The sequence below is a fragment of the Ambystoma mexicanum genome, chromosome 3p (genome assembly GCF_040938575.1).
Source record: "Ambystoma mexicanum isolate Mex_15411 chromosome 3p, UKY_AmexF1_1, whole genome shotgun sequence".
NCBI classification, from domain to species: Eukaryota; Metazoa; Chordata; class Amphibia; order Caudata; family Ambystomatidae; genus Ambystoma; species Ambystoma mexicanum.
The window spans coordinates 159,563,801-159,579,457 of record NC_090925.1 but is presented as its reverse complement, the minus strand read 5'-3'; the positions used below and the strand labels follow the sequence as shown (position 1 = coordinate 159,579,457).

Here is a 15,657-nt window from a genome sequence, read left to right as displayed (position 1 = left end):
CACCTTTTTGCTCAAATATTTTCTCATTTCCCTCCTTCACCTCACCCATCTCAGAACAGATTACACACTGTCTCACTGTAATTCGACACTAGATGGCTTTCCGCTGCCTCATGCTGAACTCATCAAAAACAGAAGACCTCTTTCTCACAGCTTGTAATGCAATTCTTACCCTCTATCTCCTTCCCACGTGACCTTCTTGATTCCCTCACCCAAATTGTGCAATCTTGGTGTCCTCTTTGAGAGCGACCTACCACTGCAACAATTTGTCACTACTAATCCCTCTGTTGTTCAACATTCAGTAAAAAATTCCCTTTCCTTAATAGCCACTCTACAAAAAATCTAATCTTCACTCTTGTGCTCAGCAAACCAGACTACTGCTCAAGCCCACTCTTTGGCCTTCCCCTCTACACCTTCCTCCATCTAGAGAAAGTCCTCCCCCACTTCTACCTACCGGCAACATCCTGGTTGGCTCGCCATGCACAATTGCTCTCTTTTCAAGTTTCCTCTCCAAGTCTAAAAAGCTACCAGTGGTCTTGCTCCTCGGTACCTGTCTGATTGTATCTGAACCTCACATACCAATCCCCCCACTCCCTCCCGTGCCTCATCTTGCTTCTTTTCTTTCTCCCTACTCGGCCTGCTCCATTGGAACCCACTGCCCATAACAATCAAAGAGAGACCATCTGTGGATCTCTTCAAAGCTCGGCTGAAACATCACTTACTTGCTAAAGAGGGAGCTCCCCCATCCTGCGGTCTCCCCCATCATCCCTACCTAACCTCACTACTGCCTCCAGTTAAGCTTAATAATGTAACTTTGTATATTTAATTAGAACTCCTCTTTAGCATGAAGTACTTTCCCCCCTTAGGTTAATGTTGTTACCTTTGAAAATTACCTGTTTTCTTAAATACATTTTGTTTCTGTTTGTTTTGTTTTATCCTTGACATATGTCCTATTTTTTTTTTACACCCTTACAAACTGGCTTACTACTTGTTCTGATCTTCATGCTATTGTACAGGCACCATTTGTGGGAAGTCTTCTGCATCTGTAAATGTGTTACTCTAAGTCCTTTCTGATCGAAACTGAAATCTCTGTGTCATGGGGCAGGCCTTGGGGCTCACTGTTATGGACCCAGTGAAGGGCAGGGCCAAAGGACAAACATGAACAAACAAAGAATAAACATACAAACTAGAATCCACCCTTATAGGAGGCTTCTCTGCCCTATTTGCAGGACAAAGGCCCTGAAAACTACATTACCCAGGTTTCCCTGGGCCAGGAACTACTGGGCCAAGCCCAAAAGGGGCGGGACTTGCACGCACATGCGCACAAGAAGATCCATAGCACGGGGCTTGTGCTTGAACACCCGACAGGAGAGGACATGTCCTGGAGAGCTCCCTGAACGGGGATCAGCACGAGGGACCACGCCCCAGCAACCTTCCTCACAGGCCCCTCGCCTGAAGCAGATAAGTCACGCTTGCTTGGGGGGGGGAATCCAGCAGCACGGGGGACAAGGCGCAGTATTGCAGCACCGCAACGGAAAGCCAGAGCAGTTACTGACGGCGACCTGGGGCACACGCAGGGGGGCACCACCCACGTTCTTCCATCCCCCTGCTCTATGGAAGCTATGTCAGCCTACCTATAGCTGGGTACCCGACCGTCAACCCTGGCAAAGAGCGCGCATAACCCACTCGGCATCGCATGAGCGCCAAGCAGTGCATGTGTTTTGCATACTAATTAGCCACATGGAGAAATTCGCATCAGTACAGTGTGGTTACACCGCAACTCGTCACGTGCGACAAGCAGCATACATTTAGCTCGCCAGGAACAGGAACGCTTTAGGGTCTGCGACCCAGTGAAGATAACAGACACAGTGCAGTGCCACGTGCGGCTTACTTCCGCATGTGCCAGTCATTTACAGAATGCAGTCAGCGCATTAACCCATAGTGTTCCGCATTGCACTGGGAAGGAAGGTGACCGGGGCTAACCGGATTACCCCAAGCTACAGTAGGCTTACATGCAACTGGGCCTCATGTGCCAAGAGAATTCAGGAAACCATGAGACCCGGGAGATGCAAGAAGGTGGAGGCCAGCACACAAGACTGGCTCTAGAAAAGCTGGATCATCTGGTAGCTGTTCATCTTCTTGTGATCGGGAGGAATGTCCCAGCCCCAGCAGGTGTTTAGGAAGGCTCCAACGAACAGGCAGGACAGACCAGATGGGTTGTGATGGGGATTGGTTGATATAAACTCTGGGGTATGTGGCCCCATGAGCCAGGTGTCTAGGTAGGGACAAATATGAACCTTCGCCCTCAAAAGACATATGGCCACCACTGCCAAAAGCTTGTTGAAGACCCTCGAGGGGGAGGTAAGGCCAAAAGGGAGGCATCTGAATTGGTAATGGATGTTCCCAAATACAAATAACAGCTACTTCCTGCACTTTGGATGTAAAGGCACATGAAGTTTTGTGTCCTGAAGTTGTCCTTGATGCCCCCCGCACCCCCTAGGCCTGTTTGGTAGAAGATGCCTGAACATGACCCTGTGGGATGCGAGGCGTAGCAGTGAAAGGTGAGCGGCTTGAAGAAGGTGGAGGAAGCAAACAATGTTACAGTCAGCTGCTACACACCTTGGATGTGATCTTTGCCTCTTTACATTTTTGCAGGGACTCCTCACATTTGGCCACAAAGATATTCTCCCCATGCCCTTGGCATGTCGGGAAGTTTCGCCTGTTTGTACGGGGCGGATGCGAACATCCTCTGCCAATTATGTCTGCAGAGCACAGACCTCTTTCCCCTGAAGATAGTCCCACAGACATGCCCAGACCTGACTGTAGGGCCTGCTAAGCAGATTCTTTGCCATCCTCCACTAGTGAAGTTAAACCACCTCTCACTTCACCTGCTGGTAAGTTTACAGCCACCTCTGCCACACCATTCCATAAATGCGAGTACGCTTTGCCGGGGCCAAGTTGCTTTGACTGGATGGAGGGCACACCGTGGAGGCACAGATCATCATGCCCTTTGCACCTGCTTCCCTTTCTCCCTATCAGGAGGGAGGGAAGGAAAGGTAGGCGACTTTAAGCCTGCTGTCAAAGCTTCCATTGCAAAGTTCCGCTGTGGGATGGTTGATAGGAACTCTGGGTCAATAGTGGCAGGCCGGTGCTCCATCATATTTCAGTCCTTTGAGCAGACTGAGTTCAATTAATTCCCGAATGCTTTGACTGGGTCTGCACTGGTGGAATTAATGGAAGCAGGGTTTCCTTATGTGGACCCTAATGCAGAATGCCAGTCAGATCCTATTGTGTGATTGGTTTGGTACAAGCTGACAGTCCCAGGGACTTTTCCACTTGAGACGTTGTCTTTCTAAAGACAGCATTTCAGGGGGGAATATTAAGGAGTCTCCATTAACTACATTTTCCATAAGTTCTACCGATTTATCCCTAGACTCCCAAGGATTTAGGAGGAGGCTGTGAGCTATCCTTATGAAGGGCTGTAATAAACTTTGCAGGCACTCCTTAAGGACATTCAGATGCATGACTTGACAGTAACTGCAGTCATCCATGTTATGTGTGGACACAAAGCATCAAATGCACAAACAGTGGGGGCCAGACACAGCCATTATTCTCCTGCTGTCCTTACAAGGCATGACGTCTGAGGCCTTCGAGGTACCGGGCATAACAAAGTTGAGTTTTTCTCTGTGAAGAGATGTCATTCTGAACAGCATGCAGAGTGTCTGGAGAAAAGGAACCGAGGTCATGGGGCACAGCGTGCTCCATGTATGACACCCATTCTGTAGTCAAGGAGTCGAAGGCACAGAGAGGACCTGGCATGGAGTCGCTCTGGCCCCCGTGGGGGCTGAAGATTTCCAAGGAACAGTTGACACTGGGGACTCCATCTAAAATGAGTACTCTGTGGGAGGAAGAAATCCATGAGTAATTCCCATCCTAGGCCTTCTGAGGCTCTGGTCACAATAATGACCATGGAAGTTCAATAAGGCTGGATTTAGTCTTTCTTCTAAACATGAACAGGGACAAGAAATGCCTTTAGTAGGGGATTCATTACCCACCCTCCCCCGTTAACATATACTAGCCTTGTAAGTCATTACTGGGAACAGAGAACCACATTCGTTGAGGCAGAATCAGAATCCGCAGTATTCAGAAATGAATCTATCGAAGCACACATCCAAATCCTTTTACAAAAAGCAATTATATTGAAAACAAAAAAGGATCAATCTCTATTCCAAACAAGAACATTCTAAAATATGAACAAAACGTGTGAATAGCAATTTGAAACCCAGTTACGACCATGAACTTCTTCAGGGTAAAACCTCAGTGAACGTATTGTACAATACAGCACACCACAATCTAAAGGTCACTATGACCCAACAAAGTACAATGTGTGTAATAATTATGCTAATTTACAAACATGGGATTGAGCCCCCATACTGTTAGTATTATGATCTACATCACATTGTAGATCATAATACTAACAGCACGCAATGGGGCTGGGGAAGTGCAGGTGTTTGGAGCTCTGATTAGAATTCTGTATAGTAATTGGAGGTATACAACTGCAGAGCCCATGTGCAGCTGTCTATAGGACTTTCAATATTCAGTCAACCTGATATTAAATTAACCCATTTGATAGCTCGATGGTTGCTCATAAGATCAAAAAAGGCTTCGAAAGTAATTGCTACAGGTTTGTGATCGCTTTCTGGTACTCGAGCGACAGGTAAGCAATCACAAACCAGTTGCAATTACTTTCGGAGCCTTATTTGATCTTATGAACAATCATCGACTAAGTGTTAATACCTCAGTGATAGATGTAGTGGGCCTCGCCCATCGAGCTGTTAAATTGATTAATTTGAATACAGAAATACTCGAAATATGTTACAATGCAAAGTTGGATTGTTTGCTTAGAACGGATACCCACAATTTAGCTGAATTAACCAAATAGACTGAAAATAATAAACCATATTGGATATTTGACCGAATTTAGGATGTACGAAAATCCAGTACAACCATAAATTTGGTCAAATATGCCATACATGATCATTATAGCGAACAAGGGGAACAGGGGTTGCGGGGGTGTCCCCTGCCTTTCTTGCTCACTGTAATGGGAACGGGACTGTGGGTGTGTCCCCTGCATAGGGGAATTAAGTTAGAAGAAAAAAATAAAAAAGGAAAGGACCCTGCAGTACCGGTTCCCAAGCACATAAGTGAAGGGAACCGGTGTGGCAGGGAGTTGGCGGCACACGACGAGGTGTGCCGCCAAAAGCTAAGTAAGGGGGAGGAGTGCATTTGTAGGGTATGCTTGGGGAGGCATTTACTTTAAGTTGTTTGCCCATAACGGTCAAATTAGCTTGTGTTTTTAAGGCCGTGAACTTTTCTGTTATGGGCAAACAACCCAAATCCTGACTTAGCAGCGATAGACGGTTTTAAACAGCTGGTCTCTGACCTTCAACAGCTAGTTACCAGATCCAGACCATTGATTCGAAGGAAGGTTATTAAACAAACACCCTGGCATAATGAGGAGTGCAAATCAGCCAGACTTGAGTTAATAATCTGCTTAAAAGTTGGTACAAAGGTTGACGGGGCAGGAGTTATGGGCAAATTATGATGCTGTATTGACAAGAAAGAAGGAAGCATGTGGGAAGTTTAAGTGGAAAGGGCTAATGCAGGCAGTCACCCAAGGTAACACCAAACATTTTTGGGAACTAGCGAATGACAGAGTCAATGGGCGAGAACAAAATCTCCTGCAGCGTACCTTCAGAGGCATGGAGAGCTCATTTCAAGAAATTGGATGGGGATTCTATATCAGTCAAGTCTTACCGATGTTCAAAAAGCACTCCAATCACAGCAAGGAGGGAAAGCCCCGGGGACCAGTAACATACCTATCGATTTGTATAAAGACGAAATGATCATTTGTACCCCACTAATATGGCGATTGTTCAATGTGGTGCCGAGTCTGAGCATTGTTCCATCATCATGGCAGCATGCAACCAGTGTCCCAAACTACAAAAAAGGAAGGAGAGAGTTCCCAGGGAGCTAGAGGCCAATCTCTTTATTGGACAGTGTGGGAAAGGTTTTTGCAAAAGAAATCCTCCTGCACCTTCAATACTGGGTTACTAAAAACGAGGTCATTGATCCCCTTAAGCAGGTTTCCAGGCAGGTAAAAGAACGCTGGACAAGGTTTTTGTTTATTTCTTTTGGTTCAGAAATATACTGTCCTGAGAAGAACCAAACTTTACGCAGTTTTCATAGTCCTTAGGACCGCGTTTGATGGTGTCCCCAGGACCTTGCTGTGGCAGGTTCTGGTTAGCAGGGGCCTTCCCGGTCATTTATTGACTATAATCCAACAATTGTACTCCTGTAATGAAGCTGTAGTGAGCTGGGGTTGGGAGGAGAAATTACAGAATCATTTCCTGTCAAAAGGGGGGGCCAGGCAGGGCTTGCGCCTCTCCTGTTTTCCATCTATATTGATAAGGTAATACAAGTGCTTTGTGCGAATTGCATGGATCGACCCAACCTGGGCGTGGAACCTATACCCGCGCTTTTCTTTGTGGATGATGCAGTGATCATGGCAAAGACACAGATGGGTTTGAGAGCAACCTTGAATGCATTTTTAAAGGCTTTTGTTGTGAAGGTTAAAACTTGCAATTAATACCGAAAATACCAAGACTTTAGTCTTTGGACCCAAAGTTTCAAAAATCCAAAAAACTAATATCAGCTTGTATGGTGACATCTTGGAACAACTAAAGTTCTATGGTTATTTGGGTATATGATTTGCAGATAATGGTTATTGGATTGAACAAGTGGGTGAATCCTGTACCGACCTCACTAAATATTGTGGGGCGATTAAGACGTCTTTTACACTAATATTGACTTACTGTCCTCCTTTTGGGAGTTTAGAAATAGTGACAGCCAGCCACTGTGCTGCAAAAAGGCACTCCACGAATACCCAGCGTAAGAGAACAGGTACGAATGCTAAGTCAAGCTGCTACAGTATGCCAAGAAGCAGACATCAAATGCCCCAAAGGATACGAGTAAGCAGCGGGCACACACGGTTCAACCCAGGTGTACCCCACAATCATGGTTAGACTTTCATTCGAATGCGCAGCCCAAGGGTGGGAGGGGCATAGCTCAGCTCATCAGTTCAAGCAACATCAGGTGGCAATGTCTGAGGTTTTTACGGATAGGGAATTTCATCTTGGTCCTTTGCTCTGCCAAGCATCAGAGCAGAGTTCTGCAACATTAGGCACAGGTGGCATCCATCTTCCTCCACTGTACCCCCAGTCCCACTGGCCCAGCCTACGAGATACATACCACTCTGCAATGTTCGTCCCATCAGCTTCTCCTGCAGGGGTTTGGCACTCTTCACATCCCCTGCGGTGGCAAGGGCCACACAGGCCATGGCCATCTCAAAGGGCTCCTCTAGGCTCGGCGCCACACTGGCCAAGAAACCCAAAGCCAAATTGACAACCGGGTCCTGCAATGATGGAGAAAGAGCCCCCCCACGCTGAACATTAGTATGGGGAAACATAATTCTCTGTTCAGCCAGCAAGGAGCCAGAAGTGGACGTCACCACAAGCAGAATGGCACAAGGCAGGGCCCGACTGCCAACATTCTAATGCACAAGCCCAACATTTGTCAATGGCAGTCACTATATGTTTAAATGGCGTCTGTCTGCTGTCTCCTTATGCTGACAGTGTGCGTCACAAAGGGCAAGGGACCACTCATCATTAACTTACTTTTAATTAGATGGAATTAGTTATTAAGATTGGACTGATTGAGAAGGCTGTGTCAAATGCCATACTAACAACAACGATGAAGCCACCATACAAAGTGGGGTACATCGAGGACGTACCCCAAACGCTGGGCACTTTAGGATGTACATCGAGGATTGGTAAAGTGCGCTGGAACTTCTGCTAGTGCACTATACCCACTGGGGTACACACAGTCCCTGCATTAGCTCACTACGGAAATTTGAATAGGGGTATTGGGGGGGGGGACTATGTCACCTCATCCCCCATGTTGGAGGAGATGGAGGGGCCAGTTTCAGTTCACCACACACACCAGGGTAGAGTGAGGAACCAGAAACAGCTTAGAATGTAGTGTGGGGTATAGTTCCGGTGCTGTGTAGGCTCTTGGGCGCAAGTATGGATGGAACCCCCGACAGACAGACACATAGGCATGCAATAGCACAAGTGAGAGAGCTTCCAATCTCATTATAAACATTCATCTTGGGGGGTACAGCAAGGGACCGATCCAGGGGTGGACTGGTCTATATGAAAGTCTGGGGATTACCCGCTAGGCCTCTGCCCCCTGTGCCTCTTTTGCGTGGTATTTTCACATAGGGTTGTTCTAGATGTGTGATTTGGGGCCACTTTCAGAATAAAATCCAGGGCCTCTTTCGGTTCCCAGTCCACCCCTAGACTGATCCTACCTCGCGACACATACTGGGGTAAAGAAGGAGCCTGGCCCAGGTCAGTGCAAGGCTCAGACGTAGAATAACTGGCGCTATTCGTAAACGAGAGCTAACATTCCCAGAGTTCCTCGCGCACGCTATTAGTAAAGGACAGCTGACATTCCCAGAGTTCCTCGCACGCGCTATTAGTAAAGGACAGCTGACATTCCCAGAGTTCCTCGCACGCGCTATTAGTAAAGGACAGCTGACATTCCCAGAGTTCCTCGCACGCGCTATTAGTAAAGGGCAGCTAACATTCCCAGAGTTCCTTGCGCGGTCTTAGTTCCCCCTCAGGACAGCTCCTTGGCAGTGGAGTGGTGCGGCGCAGGACCGCGGGTTACTCACCGAAGCATCCTCTCCAGCTTTGAAGAAAACAATGACAACCTGTGCAGTACCTGCAACATCACTCTGCAGGGGGGAGACAAAGGAATAATAACTGAGAGAACACGCTGGACACAGCAGCACACACAATATGACCAGAGATCAATAGGGAGAGGTAGTACACGGAAGAAGAGCAAAAAGAGACACGAACAGAAAGGATGAAAAGATACTGGAGGAGATGACAGAGGCGCAGAGTGAGAAAGAGAGAAAGCGGTCGAAAGATGGAGAGGCGCGAGGGGTAATGGGAAAGCGGAAGAGTAGAAGAGAGAAGGGTACTGAGGGTGACACGAAGAAAAGATCAAGGACTTCAAGACGAATATACAGTATCATGAATGGGAGAAGCAAAGATCAGCATGGGGGGGAATGTTTCAGCAGGGATGGACTAACTCACAGCCCAGGGAATGGACTAGGGAAGTGAAAATGGAACCCGCGCCCCAATCCCCCAAGGCCACCATGAGGAGTTCAGGCACACGAGTCACAACCAACCGAGATCAACACAAGGTGGGTTTGTGGTGTGGGGGATAGGGGCTTCCTGCGCCCTTATTCACCAACTCGGGCAATGGCTCCGCTTCCCATGTTGATTTGTGTATTCCCAATAAAAGCAATATCGATGCCCTTATTCAAGCACTTCTATTTTCCAAGCAATATGTTTTTTATTAAATCTATAGCATGTGTGTTAATAACATCATACCTAATGTGCAAGCTAATGATAGCCTTTACGTAACAATGACAGGCAGAACAGGTCAGGATACAAAAGAGAAAAATAAGCCACAGAAAGGATGTAGCCTTAGCCCCCTTGCCAACTGTTGCTATGCCCTTACTCCACATACACAATGACAGAAGCCCAGAGTGCAGTCCATGCAGGACATGGTGTGTGTGTGCCCACGCTGTGAGCAAAATGCCCTGGCAGCCTTATCCACAGGGCAATGACATGGTAGGAGCTTGGTGGGGCAGATCATGTCCCAGTAACAGTCTGCAGTCCATGTAGCATTGCCCTCTTTGGTCACATGGTCTATTCTCTTCGAGCATAGCTATAGAACATCCCACATGTGTATGCATAGTGAAATAAGGCAATTGAGCCAAGTCACATATGCCACGGCGCCACCCAGCAGCCACCACTGGAAGTTCACCTCCAGTTCAGAGCCTGGTAAGCAAAACATTGTCAGTATGCAAATTATCCCATGTGTGTATTTGCGTGCGTGCATGCGCGTGTGTGTATATATTCCACAGAAAAACCTTGGTGGAGAGAGAGTTAAGGTGAGATTGAATGCAACAAAACCACTGAAATTCAGCACTCTCATTTCAAGCAAGTTCACCTTAACTCTGCACCCGCTAATGTGCAGCAGATGATCACAGTCATGATATCACAGATGTCATCATTGCAGGCATCATTAACCAACGTTTGTTCACTGTATTTGAAAGGTTTAGTCGCTATGTTTATTTCCTGTTAGATATGATCACCTTAACTCTCTCTTAAATAAAGTTTGTTCACAGAATTTCAAGGGTTTTGTTATACAATAGTTTCTTTGGGGCACACTAGCCATGGTCTTTGGCCATGAACATTTTACATGTTTCGCCCATAGGTTCCTTGGGCCCACTAGCCATAGCATTCAGCCATGGCCACTGTACATGTTGGACCAATAGTTTTCTTTGGGGCCCACTAGTCCTTGCTGAAGGCCATGCCCACTGTACATGTTGCATCAATAGGTTTCTTTGGGGCCAACTAACCCTGGCCTACGGCCATGGCTAATGTAAGTGTTGTACCAATAGGCTTCTTTGGGACCCAATAGCCGTTCAGTTTAGCCGTGGCCACTGTAAATGTTGCACCAATACGTTTCTTTGGGGCCCACTAGCCAATGTGCAAATAATCAGTACAGTGGCAATCCAGGATTGGGGTGCGATTAGGCTATTGATTCTAAATACAGTCCCTAAAAGATGGGATGGAGGGATAGCTGCAAAATCTGGTGAGCATAGGTATTACCCTAACCTTTTACATAATAAATATTTTACAAATTGGTCAACCAGAAAGATTGCGCTTATCCAATAATTTGTTGCTATAGAAACAAATCTGAATATTTACACACCAGAACATTTCCGTGAACACAAATCATTTCTGTATGCCTAGCTCTAGCTGAAATGTATTTCAACCATCTTGATCTTTGTCAAGATGGATATTTGGTATATAACATTGGTCAATAAAATAATTCATTTGGTTAAGACACAAATCTCCTCTTTGATTTGTTCAAATGAAATGACAGTTGTCATATTTGATCCATATTCTAATTGGTATGGAATAGTGGCTTATATTAAAGCCAGTTTGCTGAATTAGGTATCAACGATGCAAGTACATTCTCAGATGATGATTATGTTGCGTTGTTTTTAACTATATCGTCGGTATATGGTCTTTCATACAAGTCCAATAAAGGATGGCTGTCAGGATCAAATTCAAGACCCTCTGCATCATCCACAAGGCTTTCTGCGCCTGGGCCAGGCTATCGCCAACTTTCTCTCGCTAAATACTGCCATTCTAGAGCCCTCCGCTCCTCTAACTCCAATTCCCTGCATGTCAAAAGCTTCTCCAAACAGAGAGTAGGGGCAGGTCTCTTGCTTCGCCAATTGCCTCTCTTTAGAACAGCCTCCCTGCCCCTCTCAGACTTGAGCCGGACCTCCTAAAGTTCCGGAAACTCCGCAAACCTCTGCTTTTCTCTACCTCTTTCCCTCTTCACCTTGCCTGCTAATCACCCACTGCCACTGAGACTGGGGGACCGGTCCTTCATGAATCTCACAGATTACCAGGTCCTCTACCTAGTCATCACCAGCCCCCTCGCACCCTCCTCAGCACTGCCCTTGCGGGCCCCCTGACTGGCAGCTGTGCATTCTGCACCTGGGATTCCTCCACCCTAGCACTTAGCCAGTGGCCTCCCCCTTGGCACCACGTGGCACTTCCCTCCCAGGCTCCCACTAGCACTTGCCCATACCTTTCTACCTCCCCCTCCCCTATCTCCAGCACTTCCCTTCACTGCACTTGCATGTCTGAATGTCACAAGGCCTAGTAGGACCACAATTGTAGATTTACTTTTTTTGCCATTGTTTTTTACTCCCCTGCTCCCTCCCACCTTTGCCCTGTGATGCCTGAAAACACCATTTTGTTGTATAGGTGCCTAACAAATGCTCAATAAATAAATAAATATCATCTTAACTATGGGGCAATGACCGCCAGCCTATTTATATATTAGATATATATCCTGTTCTGAACAGTGTACCTGCCAACTCTTGTGGTGTTCTCCTAGCACTTTCAAGTCTCTTGCTCTCTTCAGGAAGGCATTCCCAGGTGTTGATGATTAGTTCATCTATCTATCGGTGCAGGGAATGGTGGTCCTTGTAGTTGCAATGTTTCGTCTTTTGTGGATATACCACAAAACGTATAATCAGGGCCTATGACAGTGGAGCCCTTGCAGGGTAGAAGGCGGGTTGACTGGCAAGTTTCCCTCCCTACTTCACGTTACTCTATTTCCTTCTGTAAATTTAGATGGGATTCCGATACCTGTGCAAGAGGAACTGAGGGGGCTAAAGCTACTGGTTCTGCAGGACTGCCATGCCTCAATTTCCTTAAAGGGCCTGTAACCTGAGAGTCGCCAGCTTCAACTGAAGCAAAAGCACTGTGATTTGGGAATGAGAGAGCCTAATGTCCCTTGCCCATACGTTATCCGTTTCCCATGTGTAGCAGCTGCGACCCTTAAAGGTTAAAGGGACCCTGTCCCTTGTAGGCAGCATGTGACTGTCCCCCTCCCTAAAATGGGGTTCAAGTGCATGTGACCAGAGCATCCTCCTCATATAACCCTCAGGCCTATCACCTGCTAACTAGAAAAGGCACCCCTTCTGGTATCCCCACTGAGAGAGAGCCAAGGGACTTCATTGCACACCGCAGACGTAGAAGAAGTATTTGGCAAATCAGAGACTTACAGGACAAAAAGCATACAAGGAGGGTTGTTGTTGACAACCCATTGAAAGCATAACATATTGCTAACTCTCTAAACCATACGGTCAGAAGTATGACCATGACTTACATGGTAGTGCCCCACTTGTACAGTACCAGAAGAAATGCCACATGTTCATCCAGATGTGCCACAGAATCAGCAATAAAGTGAAATGTTTAGAAAGAACGTGATCACCCGCATACTTTACTTTACTTTAATTAATTTGTATCATGCAACCATGGACCCTGAGGCATAAGGACAATGTCCCGGTAGGTCAAATAAGCTGAATAAACTGTGTCTAAGCGAGGGAATCCATAGAACTACCAGGTCTTCAAGCCTTTCTTGAAGTCCATCAGGGAAACCTGACCTCTTAGGTCCGGCGGTAGCAGGTTCCACAACTTGGGGCAGCAAAGAAGAAGGCACCATTGTCGACCATCTTCATTCTGGAGCATGGAAGAGCCAAGTAATTTTGATTACTGTACCTTAGAGATCTGCCGTTAACCTTCTCGATGATATGATCTTGCAAGTAGGGTGGCATTTGGCGAAGTCTGCATTTGATGGTAATGACCAATAATCTAAACTTGGCTCGACCCTCTACTGGGAGCCAGTGTAAGTCACGCCTGACATCCGAGACATGATTGCAGCGGGATAAACCAACAACCACGCTTACTGCTCAATTCTGTACCACTTGGAGTCTATTGGAGTCAGCCTAGGAAAGACCGACCATAAGGTTGCTGCAATAGTCGATCTTTGCCCCAATGATAGCTCTGGCTATGGATTCCGCATTAGCCTGAGAAACGGTCTCAGGTGAGGCAGCAGTTTCACGTAATAGACACCCGCTGAGACAGTATTGCTCACATGGGCCCTCATGTTCAGCAGCTGGTCAAGTACAATGCCTACAATTTTTAGTTTTGTTTGGGGGATAGTTTTCACCACCCCTAACCTGAAAGAATTATAAGCGGAATCCAGTTTAGCTAAGGTCCTAGAGTTACCAATGATCATCAGCTCCGTTTTCCCTCTATTTAGGGCAAGGTTGTTGCATATCATCTAATTTTCAGTCAGGGTAAACATTCTATTAAGCTCCTGTACATCCTTAGAGTGCACATCGATTAACGGAATGACACAGTGGGTATCATCGGTGTAATTCGAAAACAAGATCCCTTCCTGCTTCAGCATAACAAAGAAAGGTTGCATAAAGATGTTATAAAGACAGGGGGAGGTACTAGCTCCCTGCGGCACCCCAAAGAGCACAGAAGCAGGAGCAGCTTATACCTCCCCGAGGCAGCTCCTGCTCCGTCTGTTTTCCAAGAAAGAGCTAATCCATGATGCTGCAGAGGGGGGAAAGTTGGCAACCTCAACCATGATGGAATGGACAACCAGGTCGAACACGGACGACAGGTCAAAAGAGACTAGAAGAGAGGATAGCTCTGTGTCCGTGCGTCCAAAGAGTCTGGACTTCAACTACAGCAGTGAAGTCTCAGTGCCGAAGCCCTGTCTAAATCCTGACTGGTAGTGATTCAGAATAGGGAGGTGGTTCAGGTGCTGCGAGATCTGCATATAGGCGACTCAATCTAAAATCTTTAACAAAAAAGGCGCATTTGTTATTGACAGGGTTGTCTACTAACAGCCCCGGTCTTTTCAAAATGGGGGTAACCGAGGCTTGTTTTAAGTCATCCGGAATACATCCCTCAAGTAGGAAGGCATTCATACATTTTCAGATTGCCTTTAAGAGTGCCAGAGGGCAAGATTTGATGATCAAGTAGGAGCAGGGTTGCCCTTGCATCTGGTAGCCTTAAGTTGCTCGACCACGTTCTTCAGGTCAGCCTCTGATATCGGGTGGAAGTTAATTGGGTTATCAATGGACTTCTGATTAAGGACTTGTGGCTGCTAAGATCTGGAGTTAAAGGAAACGCCTCTTTTTTTTAGCGCCATGTCCTCTCTAATGCTTAGAAGTTTGTTGTGCATTGCGTTTGGAACTTGCTGACACCAGTTTGCATCCAATAGAGGTGTGTGCGCCTGCAGCTCGGGAATAGTCTCAAGTTCTTTCAGAATTCTGAAAGGTTCCTTAGAATCGGATTTGGCATTTTGGATTCTAGAGTTATGGTGTTTTTTTTGCTTCCACTAATACAGTTTTATATGTTTTGTCAGCTAATTGAGGTTGGGCTGGTATTAGCTTTCCAATAGTGGAACAGCTTCAAAGTCGAAGATTTGTGTTTTTGGAGCTCGTTTGAAAACCATGGTTTACTTTTTTTTCCCCAAAGGTTTTTTTTAGATTTCAGGGGAGTGAGACTGGAGGAAATATGATCCAGGTTCGCTGTTAAACTCTAGACATGTCTTGAAGGGATATCAGCTCCATGAAATTAATTACATGGGCAAGAAGGGGTTCGATTTTGTCCAGAGTAAGATGTTTCAGGTTATGAACCTGAATGGCGCCAGGCATTTTGTTCTTAATTTTAAGAAGAAAGGCCACTTTGATGGAAAAATGCACAAAGGCATGTTCGGACCATTGTCAAGGACTGATTTGGGTGTCTTGGCAGGTGGCCAAGGTCAGAAAGAGACTGATCTAGTTCAGCCGCTAGAGGGTCCTCAGTGTGGCCAAGCCAACAGCTACAATCTCTGAGGAGAATCAATTGCGAGTTGGGCTTTAACATCGGTAGCGGGTAATTGGAAAGGGCCACAGAGAAGTTAGCAGTCGACGAAGGCGGGCGATATAACAGTACAAAGTTCACTGTGGTGTCCGCATTCATGCCAACTTTAAAATGAAGACTCAGTGCCTTCAATAATTTGACCTTGCACTTCCCAGATGGAAAGAGCATTTTTTTAAATTAAGGCAATGCCACCACATCATCC

The 15,657-nt window shown here is 46.4% G+C and overlaps 1 protein-coding gene across 2 annotated transcripts in view; it reads right to left on the bottom strand.

Moving 5' to 3' along the window:
- LOC138580191 (alpha-2-macroglobulin-like) overlaps positions 1-15,657 on the bottom strand; it is a 574,708-nt gene that overhangs the window by 151,255 nt on the left and 407,796 nt on the right. For both annotated transcript variants that reach the window (XM_069650528.1, XM_069650529.1), the window contains exons 14-15: positions 8,795-8,857; positions 7,309-7,471 (exon numbers count right to left, since the gene is read on the bottom strand). In XM_069650528.1, coding sequence (XP_069506629.1) covers positions 7,309-7,471; positions 8,795-8,857 — 226 coding nt within the window. The remainder of the gene's footprint in view (positions 1-7,308; positions 7,472-8,794; positions 8,858-15,657) is intronic.